This window comes from Lissotriton vulgaris, chromosome 12, assembly GCF_964263255.1.
Source record: "Lissotriton vulgaris chromosome 12, aLisVul1.2, whole genome shotgun sequence".
Taxonomy (NCBI): domain Eukaryota; kingdom Metazoa; phylum Chordata; class Amphibia; order Caudata; family Salamandridae; genus Lissotriton; species Lissotriton vulgaris.
This window is the reverse complement of record NC_141700.1, coordinates 653,578,040-653,601,602: the sequence shown is the minus strand read 5'-3', so window position 1 is coordinate 653,601,602 and position 23,563 is coordinate 653,578,040. Positions and strand designations below refer to the sequence as shown.

General features: G+C 42.1%; 1 protein-coding gene across 2 annotated transcripts in view; it reads left to right on the top strand.

Annotated features, from left to right (window-relative positions):
• BANP (BTG3 associated nuclear protein) overlaps window positions 1-23,563 on the top strand; it is a 990,655-nt gene that overhangs the window by 582,883 nt on the left and 384,209 nt on the right. For both annotated transcript variants that reach the window (XM_086945823.1, XM_086945822.1), the window contains one exon: window positions 10,683-10,727. In XM_086945823.1, coding sequence (XP_086801949.1) covers window positions 10,683-10,727 — 45 coding nt within the window. The remainder of the gene's footprint in view (window positions 1-10,682; window positions 10,728-23,563) is intronic.

Genomic DNA, 23,563 nt, shown 5'->3' with positions numbered 1-23,563 from the left:
AAACTACTCCTTCTTCCGTCCTTCGGACCCTTGCAAACAGCTGAAACTACATACATGTCAGATCCATTGATTATTTTTTTTTATTTTTCTCAAACAAACTCTTGTTTTGGGACTTTAAGAAAAAAACTAAAGGTTTCCAAGCTTGCCAAAAACACATGGCACCCACTTGACATTCAGCTTTGGCAATAGTGCCTCCTCTGTATTGATGGAAGCACTATAGGCACAGACATCACCGTCAGGCAGGAGGTGATCTCTAATTATGATAGTTAGTCCTTCAGTGTTATCTAAAGTGTTTCCTATACAAAGTGCCTGTTGCTGCTCAATGAGTAATGCAATGTCCATGACCAGAAATTTCACTTGGTTGATGTAAGGGGATTTGGAGGGTGGATATCCCTGACTGCCTGAACCCATAGCACCACTCCTCTGTCAATGTCTCACTAGTCCAGGAAAGAGACAAGCTGCCACCCAGGTTAGGTCAGCCTTCATTGCAACGCTTCAGCCTCTGTGATTAGAGGGTCTTAGATGTAATCAAAAGAGGTAACTGATTGGATTTTCACAAAGTTGCTTTAGTGAATATATTTTGCACATTCCTCTGCCAGGTTGACGTCAGCAAAGGGACCGAATATTTTATTGATGCAGAACATGTTCCAGAATCCTGTAACTACCTTACCTTCTCCTTCCATTTTATATTGCCATTGATCACAGTCCATTCCCAGTTCATGGTCTTATCTTTCAAGTTCTGAACTGCTCTTTTAGTGTTTGCAATGGATGCAATTGCAAAGGGCAGAGAGAAGGCCCTTATTTTAGATTTGTCATTCATGCGTTAATAGTTGAATCTGTGCATGAGGGCATTTGGGCAAGAGTTTGACAGAGGCTCTTATTATGAATCTGGCGGTCCATGGACCAACAGACTCATAGTGGCGGTTTCCCAACCACCCTATTATGACTAGGGTGGTCGGGCCGCCCAGGGGCCCCTGCAACAGTAGCAATTGCCAGGAAACCGCCGTTCCCTGGGTGTTGCGCGGTGGTCCTGAGGCCGTAATATGCTTGGCGGGGCCGCTTCGGTCCCGCCAAGCATATTACGAGTTTCCTCACCACCACACTTTTCATAGTGGTGCGACTGCCATTAAAAGTATATACGTGAGGAAACAAAGGGGGCCCTACCGGGGCCTCTGGTGCCTCTTGCCAGGTAGATGCACACAGGTGGGCACAACATATGCCCCCTTGTATGCATGCACACCAGTTCCTGCATGGCATGGCCTGCTGCAGCCCATGCCGTGCAGGTACTGCCTTTTACGTTCCCATTGCTGTGCCTATTTCATAGGCACCACCCAGGGAATGCCAAAGAACCGCCTGCTAGACCAGAAGTAAAATCCTGACCTGGCGGACAGCTCCTACACAGGTTTGTGTACATAAAATCGAGAAGTAGGTCAGATAACAAGGTACCTTCAGGATGCACCTGTGGGGGGAGAGGGAAATTACTGGCCCCCTCGTGTCATTCCAGACTCTCCGTGTCTACCAGGTTTGGGTAGGTCGAAAACCCTGGAGGAGCTCCAATTGTGGCTCTGTCTTTCTACACTGATGCCTGGAATGACACGAGGGGACAGTAATCCCCCCCTCCCCTCCAGGTGTATCCTGAAGGTATCTTGTTTTTCAATTTTACCGTGCTACATCACAAGTCCAGCTACCAGGGTACAGCACTTCACTCACACAATCACACATACAATCCGACCCAGTCACAGTAGACGAGGATCCCTTGGTCCTGTCGAAATGCCGAGATCCCCTGGACTTTAAACAGGCATCAAACATGTTGTCCCCATTCACTGCACATATCCTAATTTGAGCTCGAGAGGTTATAAATTTCTCCTCTCTCAAGCCACGACTTTACAGTCCTTGTTTTTAATACAGCATAGAAACCCAGTTAATAAAGGAAACCTTGTGGGTTTCCTTTAGCTACTTTTAATTCTCACTCGCACTCTCCCGTCTCTACTCACACTAGTTTTTTTGCCCCCCTCACCCCTCGGACTTTACATCGGCAAAAAAGAAAAGCCTTCCGGCAAAGAGCTCCCTTGCGGGGGCCCCTTGGGCATTGCAGCTCCGGCCCAACAAGTAGCTGCCCGATGATGAAGCATGACATCCTTCAGGGTGTGTGAGGGCCCTTTCTCCTAAAAGGAGCGATTTCCCCAACTGTTCTCTCAGCCTCCTGGCACCTAGGGCATTATCCCTCCCTTTCCCCTTTGAGCGCCTTCCTTAGGTATTTTTCTTGTTAAAGAATTCTTCTAGATAAGGACAATTGTTGTGGTGGATGGATTTATAAACCAGACAGCAGAGTTTGAATTTGAAACTAGCCTCAATGTGAAGGCAGTGGAAATAGTGCAATATGGATATGATGTGGTTGATATGGAGATGATGCACCTACCAATGGTGCTGGGTAGGCGTGTGCAGTTTGTTCATATTAGTGAGTTACCGCTGTGAGTGACGGTGGGGCTCGTGAAGTAAGTAAAGACTGGGTTACTTACTCATGTGGCAACCTTTTAATCTCAAATTGTTGCATTACCAGACGTTGGCAGGTCACACTTAGATTTAGTATACTGCGGTGCCCTTACGTGTGATTTTAACACCTGCAGTTACCCTATCCAAATGTGGGTTCCACGTACATTGCTTCCTTCTGTTCCTGGAATCCGTTGCAGTTTTCCATGACATTTCAATCTAATTTCATGAAGAATCTGCTTAAAGAGCTCTTGAACCAACCCTTTGCCTGAGTCAGTTTTGTATAAGTCTACTGGTGGCTGGAAATGTCTTGATTCAAAGTTATCTATCTCAACAAATAGGTCTACTGCAATTATATCACCCTTACAATTCTGACTGGATGCCAACATATACAGCAGATGGCCAGTATACTTCCTTTCCACCAACCCCTCACCCTCAACAGCACATGCACACACAACACTGTAGTGTTCATCCCTGATCCTATGTTCAGTTCTAAGTTGACAGCCATTTCATATGGAGAAGAATATTCTGTGGCTGGTATTCTTTCTTCAATTTGCTCACCCATAAGAGAGGTCCCCCTACATCTGTTACATGTGCATTATGTGCTACAAACCTATTTAAATCAAACGGAGGCATAGACAATGTTGCCCCCATGTTGTGTTTTTCTTTGGGTGTGGTGGCTGAATTTGACGATATGACACCTTCAGTTTCTCTGTTTAATACATTGTTGCGCTTGGCAGTGGTTAGAGTAAATTTGTCAGCTATATTGCAGGATAGGCTTTCCTGTGTTATGGGTGCTCTGCAGGGGGAATTCTGGAAGTATATGATAATTCCAGTGAAGGACATAGGCAGTCCAGAACACTTTGGTTGGTCATACAGACGGGTGCTGGGTAGGTACCAGTCGGGTGAATACTAGTGCTGGTATTAACATTTGTTTCTCTCTTGTGTCCTAACCTTCCTCGTATATTTCTGGTTCACAAACCCTTGCCTGGACTGATTTCTTCCTTCTGGGTTTCTGTCAGCACAGTATACTGCACGGCTTCCAGATAAATGTGATGCCTGTTAAAGGTTGGGTAAATTAAAAGTAAATATCACCCAAAGGTATCCCGTAACCCTTGATGTCCGGTCACTGTGCGCGTATACTCAAGTCACAGAATAGGAAACTCGCATTTAAATAATTGTTGACTCTCACACAGCCTGTTGGTGTCATGCATCATCGCCAGGTTTCTTCTTGGTTGTTGTAAACCAGGATGGGCTCCACCATCTTCCAGGGAGCACTTTGGATATTTTATGTAACAGAGGTTAGAAAAAAAAAATACTTGAAGGACACCCCAGAATCCCTTTAATATTGGATGCCTTCAGTATAGTTAAATTTGCAAGACCGGTGTTTTTAGAGGATACAATGGCCCTGATGTGCGTCAACATGTTCAACCCTCGGGGTTAGGCCTCTGAGTCCAGGGCTATCGACAGGACCTATTTAGATGCCTCGCTAAAATATAATTTCTATCCCTGCGTCCTATTCCAATGGTTCCAGATCACTGTCAGACAACGCAGGGCATATGACATGTACAAAGGCCTGCTTGCCTGTTACATTGATGAGCGTATTTTAATGGTACTGTGCGATTACAATACCGTTTTCGCTCCTGCTCTGTCTTCTGCTAAAACGATAGTGAGTGTGACTATAGAGGCCTGCCCTCATCTATCCTAGGGGGTACTAAAGGCAAGGCAAGAGTGGCACACGTCCTAAACAAATAAAATCCCCAAACCTGCAATTAAATCATGTCAGTAAACAAATAGATCAAAGAACACACATTGACTCTGGATTACAAGCTACTTGTCACGTTGTTTCTGCAGTCGAACGAAAGAACTACTTCAGCACTCTCTCCAACGAGAACACCAGTGGGGGATTGAAGCCATCCACAACACGCCATGGCCTCAGTGAACATTCCATGCAAGCAATGGCTAGTTCTTACAATTACTTTTTAAAGTATTGATTTCCTGAGGTTTTTTGAGCTGGTAAAGGTTGTCAGTGGAGATACCTTAAAAGCAGACAGCTTTTGCACTTTTGTATATATGACACTTCTAGCTGTTATAAAAGATGAAACTTACTCTTTTTATGTAGGGGGGGGGGGTATTGTGATGATTTTAATTAATCAAGCAATAAACATTAAACTTGAAACAGACAGCTAGACCGTAAATGTTTCCTGTATGTGTTCAACTGATGCTCGCTCCAATTCATGTGCCGAGCAGTCTCACTTTACTGAAAAACTATGTTTACCCATGGCTTAAACCTGGCCAGTCACATGACCATTAAGCCTTCGGGCATGTGTTCGTCCTCTCATCATCCCTTAACAAGAATTTGCAATGTAATAGGTCTCGCATTAGTGAAACTTTGAGCTGTTGGCAACGCAAATAGTGTTTTTCATTTTTTTAAAGATCCTAGTAGTAGCATAAGTAATAGTGAATGAAATTCCACGAATGAAGGGAAAAGTGCTGTACCAGAGGAGGTTTCTAAATGTCCCTGTGGAGTTGTAAAGGGAGCCACGTAAGGTACTCTACCCTTAATGGAATTATAAAGAGAAAGAGTGCTGCTGAGCATATGTTTTCATTTGTTTTTATAGGAAGTGAGATTTTTGTTTGCTTGCGTTTTAACAATGCACCATTGTTGTTTATTTATTTTTGTTAATTAAAGCTAAATAAAAAATAAAGGTCCATTTTTAAAACGCATGCTAAATAAAATTTCACTTCTAGTAAAAACAAATGGAAAAATATGCTCAGCTGCGATTTATCTGTTTATATTTGCATTAAGGGCACAGTACTAGTGGCTGTGGTTTGAGTAGTGCAGCTGTCATTGATGGTGTAGTATCCATGGCTGTAACTTAGGGTTGTATAGCTGGCTTTAGTTTTAGCTAATAATGACAGCTCCTGTTTTGAGTAGTAATGGTACCTTTGGTGTTGGGTGCTATTGGTTGGTGATGTTTGTTGTACTTCTTCTGACTGTGGTTTTTGGAAGTACTGATGACAGTGATTTGGGGTAGCAATGCTGTGTGAAGTATGTTTAGTGCTACTAGCAAGATATTGGTTTGTACTGTTAGCTTTTGTTTTGAGAAGTTTTGAGGGCTGAGGTTTTGTTTTATTACTTGGTGAGAGTTTGGGTGATACTGATTGGTGAGAGTTTGGGTAATACTGTTTGGTGAGGCCTTTTTGTTGCACTGTTTGGTGCGGTGTAAGTAGTACGGCCTGCTATGGTTTTGGGTAGTAAATATTCGCCAAAGGATGTATGTTCGTAGTTTCATGAAGATAATTACATAATATTCATGTGGCACATTCTCGGGCTCCCATTCCATAGGAAGGCAGTAGCGCTTACAGTGCCAACCAGGGTGCACTTATCCACAGATGAGCTGCTGTCCCAGGAATACTTCTCATTTGTTGCTTTAGCTTGTTGGGAACCAGAAATCAAACTCACACATTATCCCCTCACTGGACGTCGTTTCCATAAAAGATTCAGTGGTCTCCACAGAATACAATGGCCTCCTAGCTGCAGAAAGCCGACTAGAAGCCTTGTGCGTGGAAAGAGATTGTGGCCCAGTCACTCTATAACCAAAGTCCCCATCTTGGCAAGGTTCCCGCCAACTCAATGCTTACACTGCCAAGAAAGGACTTTCACTCTTTTCACTGCATCAAATATTTTTCAAAACTTACCCAGCGTACCCACAGGAGCCTAGAAGAAAACTGTTGGCGCTGCAGAAAGGCACTAAAATCGTTGTGCAGGTGAACTCTCAGCTGAGCTCAGCTGCACTAAGGCTGGTGCTGAGTTTTTTATAGTGCCACGAGAGTGGTGCTGTGCTACTTACAAACAGACAGGTAATAATACCAAATGTAACAATAATAATGAAAGCTCTGCTAGGAGATCTCTTGGGTAAGGAAGTCCTTGACCCGCCGGGCAGGCAGCCCTACTGGAAAAGAAAGAAAAAAAAGCAATTGCGGCACTCGCACTTTAGCTCAAGTTGTTTAAAGCGCGGGTGCCACAATTGTAAAAAAAAAAGTAAACAAATAGAAAAAAAATGGTGTCTGCACGCTTTTTTCTCTATTCATTTACTTTTGTTACAATGTGTCACCCGCGCTTTAATCATCTTAAGCTAAAGCCCGGGTGCTGCAGTTGCTTCAAAAGTGAAGAAATGGGGTAAAAAAAGGCAATTTAATTTTTCTATATCTTTTACTTTTCAATAAATAGTGGCACCCACGGGTGCTGCCATTATAACAAATGTAAAGAAACAGAAAAAAAGGCATGTGGCCACATTAGGCGCTGCAAATAACGAAAGAAAGGCACGGCTGCCATTATGCCAGCCGGGACTTGCCGCGCTGGCATTAAAAAAAGTGTTGCCGGAGAGCGTGTCCTGAGAAAGCCATGTAAGAAAATAGTGGTCCGAGGCTGTGATAAAAACTTAGACTAACAACACATGTAACAGGGGGTGTCCCCATGGGAGATTACAAGAAGAGAAAAGGCGTTACCGAGGAAGAACTACTAAGCCTATTGACCAATGAAAAGCCACCATTTACATAGGACAGTGATGGAAGCCAATTAAAAAGATGGGAGGAAAGTGGGCGAAGATTCATGCCCATATTCTGAATCCAAATTGCGGTAGCATGGTGAGCAAAAGAATGATGGGTTTAATCCAGATCTCTTGTCCGGGGGTGAATGTATTGATTTATTTATTTGTTGATTAATTAAAACCATTACAACAAAGAACAGAAATAAATACAAACACAACACATTACCAGATTAAATATTCCAGGATACAATGCATAAAGTTGACCACAATCAATTAACTTTTTCCAGTTCGGGGTAATTTAAAATTATTATTTCATTTTTAAAACAGTCTATAGGGCTTGGCATTTTTCAGGGATAAAGTGTACGTATGTCATTCGACAAAAATAATAAACATAATAAATAGAACATTATCTAAAAAGTAGTACTCTAAAAACAAACAATTAGTACATTGAAAAGAGCCATATAAATAATTCATCATCACCTTAAAAACAGCAACATCCTCATTTCACAGCCGTAACAAATTTAACATATACTTTGGGTGTCAACCTTACATAATTTCATTTCCACTGTAAGCATAAATTTTACAAATTGTTGTATTATATGGACGTTGACACCACTTAAGCAAAATATTAATGCCGATCTAAAAGTCCTAAGTCCCATTTCTATAAAAATAGGTTTTAAAATTGTTTTCCGTTCCTTCATCATTTTTGGGCATAGTGTTACCATATGCAGCAAGGTTTCATCATATTGCCCACATAGCCGACAAATTTTGGTGCCCATTTGGACTTCCATTTGGGGGTTCCATCTTTGGTTGGATAGATTCCAAACCTTAATAACATAAATTTGTTCTTAATTAAGGGTTTTTGATGAAAAAGTAAATAGGGTTGGACCATCATTTTGTCGAAGCAATTGGCAATGGACCAAAAGTGTTTTTTTTCCCCAACTCATATTTATCCAACACTTCTGACAGCAAGGCAACGGTTGAATTAATTAATTTTTTATAAACCATTTTACTCCTTGTTTCGTCTTCCAATTTGGGACATTCGAATTTTAGGAGACACTCGGCTAAATAATCCTGCCAGCTTCTAGAATATTCGCTTGTCGAAATCTCGCTCCAACACATACTGGCCAACGTGCCCTCCTCGGCTCAAGATAATGCTAATAGGGTTTTAACAAATGCAGCTTTACGCACCAAGAGCTGATGCCGTAAGCCAAATTCCAATCTTAAATTGGCACATAAAATCTGCCTAGGAATCCTAAATACTGATTTATATGTCCTTGCAACTATGGTCTCCAGTGTTTTCACGTCTCTACCCTTAAAAATAACGGACCTATAGTCCAGGGAGAGGATGAGTTTTGCTTTCATAACTTTAACTAGGTGGTCATAATTAGGGCATACTAATTTATCTCTTAATTTACGAAATGCGAAAGCAAGTGAGGTACCTTTAGCCTCTGTTATTAAAATGCTGTCTAAATGATAGTCGATCATCAAATGTAATTCCCAAATATTTGTACGTTTTTACACAGTCAACAGACAAACCATTGATATTCAATTCCTTTACTCCAAGTTTGCCTTTCCCTATTAACATTATTTTTGTTATTTTTATATTAATTGTTAAACCATTTTGGGTTACATATATATTAAAAGAATTTATTAATCTTTTTAGTCCTATCATAGTTTGGCGCTGCAAATAACAAAAGAAAGGCACGGCTGCCATTATGCCAGCCGGGACTTGCCGCTCTGGCATTAAAAAAAGTGTTGCCGGAGAGCGTGTCCTGAGAAAGCCATGTAAGAAAATAGTGGTCCGAGGCTGTGATAAAAACTTAGACTAACAACACATGTAACAGGGGGTGTCCCCATGGGAGATTACAAGAAGAGAAAAGGCGTTACCGAGGAAGAACTACTAAGCCTATTGACCAATGAAAAGCCACCATTTACATAGGACAGTGATGGAAGCCAATTAAAAAGATGGGAGGAAAGTGGGCGAAGATTCATGCCCATATTCTGAATCCAAATTGCGGTAGCATGGTGAGCAAAAGAATGATGGGTTTAATCCAGATCTCTTGACTGGGGGTGAATGTATTGATTTGTTCTGCATTCTGTCCATCAATTGTGTGTCTTTTGCTTTCTCGCTATAAGTGCACCGGGTATGCCCAGACATGGGTGCCGGGCTCACTGTGCCACTGGAATTAAGCTATCCTGATTTGGGGTGAAACCCCGAAACCAGTCCTAGGATGCTTGTTTCCGTTCCAGGGAGCGCCTGGCTTGGCAGTTCGGACTGGACTGTTCCCATGAGGCACAGGGTCAAGGCTGATTTGCATATGGCCAGGTCTCAATGGTGGTGGCATGGTGAGCAAAAGAAGAATGGATTTAACCCAGATCTCTTGACAGGAGGTGAATGGTTTGATTTGTTCTGCATTCAGTCCATCAATTATGTGTCTTTTGCCATATCCTGAATACAGCATGTCTCGAACACACAGCGCATGCACTATCTAGGCGAGACCTAAAATAAGGGTTCAGTCTTCCGGGATACATTCTCTTTGGCAAAGAGTGTAAAACCACGTTTCCTAGGTAGACATTGTGTAAGGTACAGATATTGTTTCGCAAACTAAACCAGTACAGTAAGATACAATCTCCTACATGCTTAGGTCTTGGCTTGTGACAATACTCTAGAACAAGGATAATATATATGTTGTACTATGCTACCACCTTAAAGAAAAAAAAATATTGTCAACTAACTAAAAGATAATCACCCCATTTAGAGGTGACTGGAATTACTTTGGCTCACTCAGAACATTCAATATTTGCAAGGCTTTGCGTTTTGTAGGTATTACTTGAACATAAATCTCGACTACTGTTTCAGTTGCTTTTTCTGCATTTATTTGTTCAAGGTTACCAGGCTAAAGCTGGTGGGAAACAGTCTAATTTTTCCAGGCCGTGATGTGACAGTTGCTCTAAGGCTCTTTGCTGGTGGTTTGACCACTCCTCGAATGTAGGGGGAAAGCTGGGCAGATGGAGGGACATGCGCAGGGCAGATGGAGGGACATGCGCAGGGCAGATGGAGGGACATGCGCAGGGCAGATGGAGGGACATGCGCAGGGCAGATGCGGATGAGAACTGAGCAGAAGCAAGTGTGTGCTGTGCAAGATTGAGCCTTGTGTTGATCGCATGTAAGTGAGTGCTGAGTGTATGAGGCCAGTGAGTGAATAGGGTTACATTTTACCAACTTCTTTCTGCTCTATGAATTACAGAGAGTCGAACAGCAAAGGAGAGACAGGGCTATGACACTTATGACAAAGCTTAAGTGAATGAGTAAAACCCAAGCTGCAATAGCACATTTAATGTATTGAGACGCAGCCAGATGAGCATCAAAATTAGAAAAATGGAACATAAAGCTTATAAGATTGAGTCTCCAAACTACCAGTGCATCCCATTTGGGAATCGACTTATGTCATGTTGTATTTGCAAAAAAATAAAAGATTGCCCCTGCTAATGGCTTCCCTAAAGTAAGCTGTAATGAACTGTTACATTGATAGAGGCCTGAAAGTTCTTCGGGTGCTTCTCCCACATTATTGCCCCGGAGGTTGTTCCATGGGGAATTCCTGAGTTGTGTGTTCATTCTGCTTTCTTATCTTACAGGGTAACCTACAGATACACCAGGTTCACGTGGGACAAGACGGCCAGGTAAGACTAAAGGTGATCTTCTTTGGTCAAAGACAAATCATCCAGATTAATAAAGCTCCGGGAAGTCACTGTTTGCCATGGAGGAGCCCCCTCGGGTCGCTTGGCTCGGATGTCTTGAAACACACAGTGTTTTGCTTTTTCTCTTCTCAGATGCTTAGAAGATTCATTGAATGGCTTCTAGGAAATGTCTGGATGAAGGTTACAATCTTCCACAGAGAAATCGTTACACATTGTACCCCATATGTGTTTATGACCTTTGCTTTAGAAAATGTTGCTGTTGTTTTTTTTTAATGCATGCCTAGGATGTATTCTGTCTTTGTGCCACAAAGTCTGGGCATGTGTGTTAACTCATAAAGCAAATGCGTATTTAGATTCTGTCATCAATCTATTGCTAGAAGGCCAGGGGTTGACTATCAAATACATGTAATGCAGAAAGGTTAAATACTCCCATATATGAATATGCAAGACAGCCTTGATGTATTGCTAAACAACTGTCCACCCTCTTATCTCTTCTGTAGTGCATCTAAAATAAGTTCTATGCAAAACATCAGACTAAGACAGACTATGGGATGATGAACCCTTTTATGTCGGTCTTTTCTGTTGGGTGATGCCACAGCATCGATATTGCCCTTCTCCTATTCCTACATTTTTGCAAGATATGAGAACCATAAGGTTCAGATACTGCAGCTCTACCACCATCCTCTGCTTGCAGAATAGCCAGGTTTCCAGACTGGATTCCAGTTTTCTCTCAGCCTGAAAGAAAGCCCTGCGCAAACCATCCTCGCCGCTCCCTGCCTCAGCTCAGTGTCTTAAAATACTCGGATAAGATCATTGTAGGAATCCTAGTCTTGGAACATATTGTTCACCAATCTCAGATACTTGTTACAAAGAGAAATATCACTTTCCAAATTTATCTTTGAACATTACACATATGAAAAAAATCCTTTTTGTCCAGTTAGTATTAAAACATGATCTTTCCAGGTAGTGTGTAATGCAAAAACGTAATCATTCAAAAATAAACAATATGGATGGTTCCCGCCCTTTTCAATTATTCCTTTTAAAAAGTAAATTTGGAAGGGCTGGCACTTCTTTCGAGAGAAATTGAAAAGCAGGCAAACTGGTCTGGACTGTCACCGTGGAATGCTTTATCAACAAGCTTCAGTAAGTTCATCCACACAGTGGAACAAGGATCTGCGAGCAGTAAGCCATGACATTCTTTAGCTTGCTGTGTTTCTGTTCCGATTGTGATTGTATTCAACATCTTTTGGCATCTACTACCTGTAAAGCCTGTCTGAGAGAGTAAGGTTACCAGGCACAGTTTGCCCCTCAGTTGATTTTCCTTACTATATGTTGTTATGGAAATTCTTATACTTACCATGCCTCTATATCGGTAGAACGGGGGATATACGATTTTTGGGTGTTAAATTTCAGGCATGATACTATCACACACCGTGACGTCATTGTGAAATCATTGAGGGATACAAATACTCTTGCTGCATTAGGTTGGAGCCCAGCAAAAGGGTGCAGAGGCATTGCATGTACCTTGGGCTTCAGGTAAGAGAGTATGCTTGTTGCTGTGAAATTGAACATCACTAGTTATGCCTAGGTTTACGAATAGCGGTTTCATGAGTAATGAATTTGAATTTGAATTTGAATTTAAAATCATTTATTGAGCGCACTTTTACCGAGCGGTTTCATGCCGCTTTTCAGGTTACGACCAGCAACAGCAGCAGGAGGAGGAGGCTAGGCAGCGAAAGCTCGGGAAAAAAGAAAGGTTTTGAGGTTTTTTCGGAACTCTATATAGGAGGGTGAAGTGCGGAGACGCACAGGGAGAGAGTTCCAGAAAGCTGGGGCAAGGACCGCAAATTTTGCTCCACCAGCTTTCTTCTTTTTGAAACGGGGGGTGACCAGGAGTGCCATATGGGTGGAACGAAGTTCTCTACCCGGTAGGTAGGGCTTGATGGCTGAGCATATAAACTCAGATGGTGAGGGCGTTTAACCTTTAACTGGGGTTGAATGTTCACAAAAAGTAGACATTCTCGAACAGACACACTGTGTCCCTTGCATCTGAAAGCTCCAAGAAGTTGAATTCTGCAGCTTGCAGTGCAGAACATTACCTTTGCATACCTTGATCTGGAGATAACATCCAAAACAATCATAAAATACATATAAAAAAGGTTTGCATCCTGAAGAAGCTAATCCCTGAAGACAGGGGAATCCTCACATTATTGTAGTATGCAGTAGTGTTTTCTTTCTCCTCTTGCTGATATATTCAGAGTTTACAGATGTCAGGAGAAGAAAGCAGAAAGAATATTGCTAAACTTAAAGTGCTTATTCCAGTAAATAAATTGACCACGGTAATCATTGTTTTAAGTGGAAGGAGAAGGAAATGTTCTCATTGCTGGGCCATGACCAAACCATGCTATCAAAATAATTTAACATAAGATGTTTGCTTATAACTTAGCCCTAATCACAGGCAGTGGGAATCAGTATCATAATCTCAACCAAATGAACTGAATAATTGATAGAAAAGGGTGTCTAAGATGGGTTTGAAAATGAGAATTGAAGGGCGAGCCCCTACGAATTGAGCATCTGCATTCCTTGCTTAAATACAATGAACACCATAGCCGTGTGTAGGTCATCACAAAAGCTCTCAGCTTTTGAGGCTTGGTGCCTGCCATGGATGTATCTGTAATTACGTCACCACAAAATAATGTTTTGCTCTTCAGCAAAGATTCCAAGAGCTATGAAATGCAGGATAATATTTCGTTTGACCACGGCAATAAGCAAATCTCTGTGAACTTGTAATTATGGCATCTTTTAAAAGCATCTAAAGAGGGGGAGGGACAGGAGTAGGATAGATGTTGTGTGCTTAAGAGATGTCCTCTAGTTACACATAGACTGTACTCTGTTTCATTATCCACAGACTCTGGGATTCTAAAGTGAGATGCACAAAACTCTCTTTGTAAAGATGGGCAAACAGCTTGTGTACTGAATCTCTTCATGCATCTCCAGTTGAAACATAATCTGGCTCCCTGTTTATCCCTGTATTTACACAGAATGGGCTATCATCCCATCGTCTGTCTAAACTGTTTTGCTTCATATATTTCAATCTCATTTAAATGCCCAACATGCAGAAATAGGCTCCGCTTAATCAAACTGTCTCCTCCCGCCCCACCTGCCCTCTGTCAGCAAAGAAAATGCCTCAGTAGCAATTTCCCATTCTGGTGGCCTTTTACTGCCTATCCCTGAAAGCCTGAATCAAATCCAAGATATCTTGTATCAGGCACAGACCCCATTCCGAGACATCACCCGCTGCGTTCACAGACCAACTTAAGTGCATTGTGTTCTCGAAAGCATGATGTGCTTCTCATCTCCGGCATCCACAGCCACTCCCATGGCTCAGTTCGCCTCGGATGGAGGATGCCATTCCACTGTCAGTAGCTGGCGTACCCAGCTGCTTCTCCTCATGAATGATACTAGCAACTCGTATGTACAAGTGAAGCATAAATATCATTGTTTGAACCTTCGTGTTACGTGCGAGTAGAAATCGCAAAGCTCTTCTGATGAAACTGCGTTTCAAAGGTATAGATGTCCCTTTCACTCTATCACAAGTCCATTAACGCCTATGGAACTTATAATAAGAAGGATGGTATATCTCTCACTTTTTGACAAAGTATACCATCCACCAAATACTAAATAAAGTTATTTCTCAAAGTGAGCCTCCCAACTCCATTTACTCCATGGGGTGCTTGAGGTCATCTGAATCTTATCCTGGTTTCTGAAGGCCTACTTTTTTACAAATCCCTCCAAATGTTGGGGCAAAGTACTGTGGAGGATTAGGTAAAGTGGAATTTTTGATGGAGGGTTCCACAGTGAAAATGTAGATTGATTTTGAGCTGTAGTTGATTCAGTTCTTCATCCATTGTGAAACACATCATTGTGAGGCTTTTTATACACTGATGGAGTCTAAAAGGCAGTGCTTAATTTGAGCAAGTGGTTTCTGGGGCTCGACACCAACACTCAATTGACAACACCGGCATTTATGACACTCTACCACATGGTGGTAGTGTTTGTGTAGTTCAGAATCTGATAGAGACATCTACCTGCAGATTCCTTACTTTAGAATCCTCCCCCAGGCATGCTGTTCGGTCAGAATTGTCTGACTAATTATTAGGCCTACTTTATTTGTACGTGTACTATTTTTTTTCATCCATACTTAGGCGGTTATTTATTTTACTTCTACGTCACTGCATTTCTTGGAGATATCCTAGCGACATTTCGATTGTACCTATTCCAATTTCCTATCGATATTATTTGTTTCTATGCCACTTGTTGCTGTTGGCGGGTCTGGTAGCTTACTGGACTATGCGTCCACTGTAGGGGACTATGTTTAACCTTATGGTCACAGGTTCATATCTTGGTGGGTCCACTCAGCCTTTCATCCTTCTGAGGCTGATAAAATATTTACCAGTGAAGTGGTTTACTATGTACATGTTATTCAACTTCAATATACCCTTTGTGGTGAATGTGTGCTTTCCAAATACACATTTATGTTTTGTTGGCTTCCACTCTTTTTTAGAGGATAGCTAAGCTTTATTTATTCCTGTATTGAGACAGTTGTTCTTGTTATCTTTCTTACTTTTGCACTACACTGCACTCAAAGCATTAAAATGCATCAGATTCTCATCTCAGCTCATGGCACACATGCTTCATTCTCTGTGCATTAACATTTCTATGAGTTATGCTTTACCACGGATATAAACCTCTTTCCCTGTTTTGCAGAGAAGGTCTGGCTCGGATAAAACTCTATAAGGCACGACCTGCTGATCTGTGGTCCTCAAGTATCATACAATTCTGAATATGCACACCAATAGTTCTTATTGTAGAAACATTCGGCACATTGTCCTACTATCATGGGAAACGTTCTTCCTATGCTTCTGTTTCTTTATGGCCTTTCTTACTGTGGTATGTACCGCAGTGCTTATGTGGTGTGCATGTATGGGTTTTGTTCCCCTTAAGAGTGCGAGGAGTTTTCTATTAATCTTGTTTGTTGGCTTCTACAATGGTTGTCTTGCTAACATGGATAATTTTATTCCCATGCTTTTTAACGTCTTGTCACTTTACTTATCTGTGGTTTTTCCACAGGTTTTTTAAATTGAAAAGTGTGATATTGCTCACCTACATTATTATGAAAGGCCAGTCTTTTTCTCTGATTCTAGATCGGTTTTGTTCGAAGTTAGAGAGTTTTAGCGTTCTCAGTTCGCAGACACTCCTCCGGGGATGGTATGCTTTAGTATTTGATTCTAAAGTAAGAAATCTGTGGCTAGATGTCTCTTTCAGATGAAATTACTTACCTTCGGTGATGCATTCTCTGGTAGAGGCAGCATCTAGCCGCAGACTCTTTACGACTCTCCCATCCTCTCCGCTCTGCAAACGGAGTCCTCTTTGGTCTCAATAATTTAGGTATGCGACTTCATATACTGCACTAAAAACTCAGTGATTATTTGAGACTGAGTCCTCTTTCATCTTAATGTTTTCGTTATAAAATCCATACAGAATTTTAATTCAGTGATTTTTCTACACAAATTCTTTTATTTTAGCACACTGATTCAGTAGCCAGTTTCTACATGTACCTCCATGTTTTAAGCGCGGAAAATAGTCACAGAAGAAACTGACATCAGTGAGAGGGTTACATGGACTCTGTCGACGTCACATTGCGTGATGACTTCGATACAGAGTTGCACAGCACCCTCTACCGACGCACGGACGTACTATGGAAAAAAATTCCGGATCCATTCTCTCACCTGGGGGAAGATTCTAAACAAAGGAATCTGCGCCTAGTTCCTGTCTCTACCAGATAATGTGTTACCAGAGGTAAGTAACTTGTTCAACGTGCATTCAGTTGTTCATTATTCAAAATATATTAAAGCGACTAATACCTGCCTCCCTAGCAGCTCTTATAGCTTTGGGGGCCTTGAATAGTCTGAATTGTCATACTTGTGACAAGCACCACATTCTCTGAACCTAAGTTCTTCTCTGTACCTCAAGGAATCCGCCAAGCCCTGAGCAATCATCTCCTTCTTGAATATCTGCTGTTTTTTTCTGCGATGTAAAAGTTACCAAGCTCAGATGTGAGAAGATGTGCGCTCTGGAGCATTCAAACAAGAAGGAATCCTTCCTCGTTGCCACTTTCATTTCGCACTGGCCACTGCTAGCCAGTTCTGCGAACACAATGCAATTACCTTTGTGTTTCCCACAGTGCTTTTAGAAGGGAGTGCAGTGGATTCCAGTACCAAGACTTGAGGCGCCATATCTCTTTCCAATACAACCTCTTTGAAAGACTCAAAACCTTGGTACAACGGTATGCTCAACGAGGACAGGCGTTCTCTCAGAACATCGGAACGGGCCTGGAGATCTATACCATCCGCCAACCACCTCAAGATCCTCAGGACAAAAAGAAACGCATATTTCCGAAAGATCAAGCACGCCAAAGCCGACTTTTTCAGCCTTCAACTTGACCAGGCAAGAAATCGCCCCAAAAAACTCTTTGAACTGATCAAAACTCAAACTAAGGAGGCCACTCATCGTCCACAAGAGTTACAATCCCGGCAGCCAAACTGTGAAGAATTTTCCACCTTCTTTACCTTGAAATCAAACACAATCAAGAAAGACCTCCTAAACGATCTATCCTTATACGCAATACCCAATACATAAACCCCCCCTGTTCCCCAAACCGCTCCATGCCAACTCCTATCAAAGCCCAACCCAAAAAATAATGCAGCCTGGTCATCATTTACCTACATTTCTGAAGAGGCCATAGGCAAAATTGTCAGTGCATTGAAACCAGCCAACCACCTCTCTGACCCGCTTCCAGCAAACGCAGTTAAAGACCTCATTCCACTGCTTTTACCTCTTTGGTCCAAGATCATAAACAGCTCTCTTCAACAAGGATGCATTCCAGATACCCTCAAAGTAGGTCAGGTTTCACCTATTCTAAAGAAGCCCTCGGCAGACCCCACAGACCTTTCCAACTATCGCCCTATCTCCAATATCCCCACCCTAGCCAAGCTGCTGGAAAAATGTGTGCACCTACAGCTAACGAAACATATTGATCACTTCAATCTTCTCAACAATCACCAATCAGGCTTCCGTGCAGGCCACAGCACAGAATCAGCCATGACACACATCATTGACAACGCACTGCAAATACTCGACCAAAATAGTTCCTGCCTACTCATCCTACTGGACCTCTCATCGGCCTTTGATACGGTCAAACATGAGAACTTGTTAGACCTCTTGAAACACAGAATGGGTTTGTCTGGGACAGTACTTAGTTGGTTCACGTCATTGCTCCAAAATCGGACACAACAATTCAAAGTAAATAACACTCTCTCCAAACCCGTCCCGGTATCTTTAGGTGTCCCACCAGGATCCGCTCTATCCCCAACACTATTTAATCTCTTCCTAGAACCGCTCACTGAAATCCTACAAGCCTCATAAAGTGCAATTCCACATGTACGCCGACGATACTCAACTCTACCTCAAGATACACACCCTAGAGGACGTCAAACTACTTAATACAGCGCTTAGGAGCATCCAAACTGCAGAAAATCATCTCAAACTGAACGCCCTAAAGACTGAATTCCTACTAATAGTGCCCCCGGCTCAAATCCCCAAAATGCAAGATTGGATCAAACATATTACTGCTTTTAACGTTAAACCTACCATCGTAGATTCAGTGAAATCACTAGGAATCACTCTGGACAGTAACCTCAACATGCAAAAACATATCAGCAATGCTACAAAGGGAGCCAACTTCCAGATAAACGCCTTGAGGAAAATGAAACCCTACTTACCACACAATGACTTCAAACAGGAAGTACAAGCACTGGTTATACCCAGAGTGGAATATGGTTGTGTCTCTCTCTGTGGCCTACCCAAAACATCAACTGCACCACTCAGAGCATCCATCAACGCTGCAGCAAGACTCATAACTGGATCTAAACGTACCTCCCACATCTCCCCGGACCTTCAATCCTTGAAGTGGCTACCCCTGGAGGCGAGAATCCAGCTGAAAATTGCCTGCATGACACACAGAGCCATGCATCACAAATCACCCAGCTATTTGGCACAGAAATTGACGATCTCGGGTGGTCCCAGATCCTCAAGAAGTGCGGCAAAACTACTACTAAAACCACAAAAATTCCATAAGAAAAAAACGTATAACAGATCCTTCTCTGGGACGGCACCCAGAATTTGGAATGCCCTACCCCCAGAAACCAGACTCAACCCATCCACTACCTTTTTAAAAAGGAAGTTAAAGCCATCCTCATGGCCAAGTTCACATGACGCTACTGAACCTACTGAAGTCCTGTGATGAATCGCACATGTGCCCCCATCCTCAAGACACTTTCTTTCCTATGATGTTCCACCTAATTTTGTTATTTTTACTATTTCCCTTGTACATATATTTCTGATCTGCTTTGGTTTTCTGTTTAAGTAACATTTATTGTAACATTTATTGTATGTACAGCACTCTGATATCCGCTAGGATCTTGTTCGCGCTTTATAAAACTTTCAAAATAAATAAATAAATAAACTATTTGTATGAAATATGCACTAGTTGCTACCAGGACTGGTAGCCACAGAGTACACAGTGCCTTTGCTTTTGCAGAGATTTCTAAGTAATGCACCTTATCCTCGCAATTTGATATGGATGCCACTTTTGAGCTTTCGAACCTCTAGTAGCATTGCAGGACATCTTCAAACAGCCTTTGATAACTTCTGTTTGGTGATTTAGGGAGCGAAACAACTTCTCAACAGATAGTCTATCCCCGACTTCCTCCACTGCTCCTTCCAGTGCTGAAAATAAATCTTGATTTTTTATTCTGTGTTTAGTGCTCTTTAAGTCTTTTAGCACTTACATTATTTGTATCTCGTCCTCGAGAAAACTAGCTGTCACATCTTCACACTCACTGGCATTTAGACTACTGGACACTTTTTGAGACTGGCTCTGTGATTCAAAAAGTTGCTCTTGTCTCACCCCCTGTTCTTTTTCTTCTCTTTTTTTTGAGGTGGGGTAGGCAGTTGCTTAATTCCCCACTGCTCTAGGCTTAAAGGGGTAAATCCTGTCGCCCAGGTGTGTATTGGTGTGTGTGAGGGGGAATGAACAATCCGCATACTGTCAAGCCATGCGCAGCATTTTCCTCTCTTCCACTCCTTGTTCCTAACCCAGGAAAGTCCCCCAGTGTCATCTTCAAGGGGCTGGCCTTCCTCCAAGGTGCTGTTTCGTTTCCAAAGGACCGAGGAACTGGTATTGATTTCTACTATGTTTGTGGTCACTAGAGCCTGGCCATCACGTTGCCACGGCCATATTTAGTAATGCTGGTGATCCAGTCTGTGGTAAATCATTGTTCTTCAAGATGGGGTGGGATCCAGAAATGCTTTGTAAGTCTCTCCAACACCTTCTACACGCTCCAACACCTCTAGACAATCTCCACCACCTACAGGAAGACCTGCTTCCATCTCTCAGTGGTATTTAACAGGCCCGAGGCCTGGACTGAACTGAAGCTCCAGGAGAAATCATCTTGATACCTAGCTGTAAGTATCTTTAACCCCTTCACTGCGGCGGCAATTCCGCCGCAGTGCTAGGGGGTGGGGGGGGGGGCCGCGCGGCTCACCTGCGCTTGTGACGGAACCGCTCCGTCACGCGCCTCGGGTGAGCTGTGCTAGTGATGGAACGGTTCCGTCACGAACGCGCCCGCTCAATAGAACGCGCCGCGCAGGCGCGAAATCAGCGCCGCGCAGGCGCGTCGAGCGGCCCGTGACAGAACGGTTCCGTCATAAGCGCCGAACGGGTTAAAATATTAGCTGGTGTGCTCTTCTAGCTGCAGCTAGCATTTTGGAACCTTTTGATTTATACAGTTGTATTTTTATCTTATATGCATTGTGTTTTCCCCCCAAGTTTTGCTACTAGGGAAGATCTTACTGAATGGATTAGATCAAAAAGTTTTTTTTTCTTGACTGCAATGTCTTGGATGGCACAAAAGCGACCAATATCTGCCTCAGCTCTCTTTTAGTTTTGCTGCAATGCTGTGTCCATTAGCTACATTTTCTCTTTCTTGAATATATTCAATGTTACTGTCTCAAATGTTTTTCTAGATTGTCTAATTTTGAAAAAGTATCACTATGTTCTGTGGATGTACCACTGGTGTTGTCCTACTTTCAAGTTGTAGTTAATCCTCTCAGTTTGAGGTGCAGCTCATTCAGATACCAAAAAGTCTACTAATACTTTGTTGAACTTATATCATGTTTGTTTTAACGATTCCAGCGGTTATTTTCACAAATTCATTGGCTTTCCCAACTCTATAGGCCTGGCTTCTGAGACTGCTTTAGTTGCTTCACCAAACTGTTGTTTTTCCAAAATAGTCATACATAGAATATACATACTTGGAGGGATCCATTATTCTGTTAAAGTGTCATTTTCATTTTGCTTCCACCTCCATCAGCATACATGATGGGGCAATGGGCCAGCCCTCTTCACCCATTGACTCCCTTTAGAGCAGGAAGCCTGGGCACTTTGTTTACATCCACCTGAAATATTTCCTTTCCTTGCTGTGACTAATGTGGTTCAAAGAGTGTCTTATTTGATGTATTCTTATATTAACGTTAAATACAGACTATTCGTTTTGCCTCCATTTCGTACCCTGTTAAATGGTGATTTATTTTCTATGTCCTTTTTAAAGTTGCTTTTCTGACTTGTATTTAAGGGGGAATGTGACATTGCAGCTGCCTGCAATCTGAGTACTTGCTTAGTTGGTGTTTTATTCATTTTTCCTTACCAAATATTAATACCAAAATGCACAGCACAAAAAGGCTTGCTGTTAAAAAATCATCACTGGTGAAATTGCCTCATCTGTGACTGTGTTTTATATATATTCTTTTTTATTATTGCAAGTGGCTACCTCTATGTAGATGCAGGTTTTCATTTCTACTTTTGATTGTGACATATGCCTGCAATAAAACAAAACAAAACATTGTACTAGACCACCAAAGCTAGGCCAAATGCCTTTGTCATTACTTGTTCTCAAATGCTTTCAGTAGACCTACATCACTGTTCACTAAATGCATTTTCGGTGAAATGCCCTTCCTCAGGACCATATAATTCACAACAGTAAAGTAAAGCAATCAGGTTTCCTCTCTATAAAGCTAGATTCATATTTGATGATTTAATAACACAATGTTAGTAGTAACGTTCCGCACCTCTTTGTTACATACAAGCAGTCCCAATTGAATGGATGCTTCGAGAGTCCCCACCTTGTGTGTCCACAGTACTATCAAGAGTCCTTTTTTCCTGTTTTTGTCCTTCAGAAAACTTGTGTATTCAAAATATATTCATGTTATCCGTTTGGGACGATGGTATTAAGGCTCCTCATACAAAATGCTTCCTTTCTCACTACTTGGTTTATGGTCTGTTGTAAAATCTTGAATTGTATTTATTGACTATTATGTCAGTATTCAGGATAATGTCTGTCAATAGGTGAAGTCATGTTGGACTTGTGGCTGTTGCTGCTGCTATCAGATTGAAGCAGATACCAACAAGCAATGCAAAGACAAAACCTCCTCTGACTAGCACTAGTGTAGCTGTGTGTGCACAAAGAACAATCTCACATGCAACATGTACAGCCATACAGGCAAGAATGCATGTAGGCTCAGCCTGTGTATTGCATGCAAGTATGCTGTCTTTTTGCAAATTTGACTTGTGTGGAAGGAAATTCGTGTTGCCTCTGTATATGTTCTGTGCGGATGCATCTGCCCATGTAGACCGTGCAGATATGTTTGTTTCACTATTGCTTGTTTTTATGTTCTTGAATGTGCGGCAGCATAAATATGTTGACATGATTCAATATTTTTACCTCAAGAAATCAAATTGTAGTATGTGAAATATATTTTTGAATGTAGCAGTATCTTCCTGCCTTGCGTTGTGTAGGCCTGCTGGCTGTACTCCCAGCAGGAGCAGCCACTCTGTGTGCCAATTGTTCCATGAATAGGTCGTTAACTGTGCGAGGTAGGCAGTGAGAAGGGCCTTGCTTGATGCTCTGACATTCAGCTGAGATGTTGGGATTCCAGATCCACCCACAGAAGCAGAAATAGACCAATGGCAAGAGGTCTCTGCAAAGTCGAGCTAAACACCTCTTTGTTCTTTGGTGTCGGCAACATGCAAAGACTGGGGCGTTAGATTTCCCGTTATTTGAATAGATGACAGGCTTTAAAAGTGTTTTCTTTTTATGAATACTAATGCAAGTGCTGTATGAGGTGAAACACAGTGTGGTCTGCTGCAGATTTTTCCAAGCGAGTGGCTGATCGCAAACGCCTGAAAGCTAAGCTTTATTTATGCCTGTATTGAGACAGTTGTTCTTACTTTTGCACTACACTACACTCAAAGCATTACACTGCATCACATTCTCATCTCAGCTCATAGCACACACGCTTCATTCTCAGTGCATTAACATTTCTATGAGCCCCTTCTGTGTTCTCTCTAGTATGCAGTATTTGAGGAAGCATGTTGTAGATGGTTGGGAGGTGGCTTCACATTGGATGATTGCTGTCAATGCCTTAATAAAATAATGGAGCAGAGCAATTAGGCTGGTTCTGATACTGAAACTGCTTCTGAGGTAGAGGATCATGGAACAAAATGTGGAAGCAGTTTTTCAGTTGGTGAAGTTTTACCTGATGATTATACATCCTCATGTTACCCTGAAGAACATGACCATGGACGTTTTAGCTGAACGACTGTGACAGTGTGTCCTAGCCCGGAGTGCAGGCTGATACTG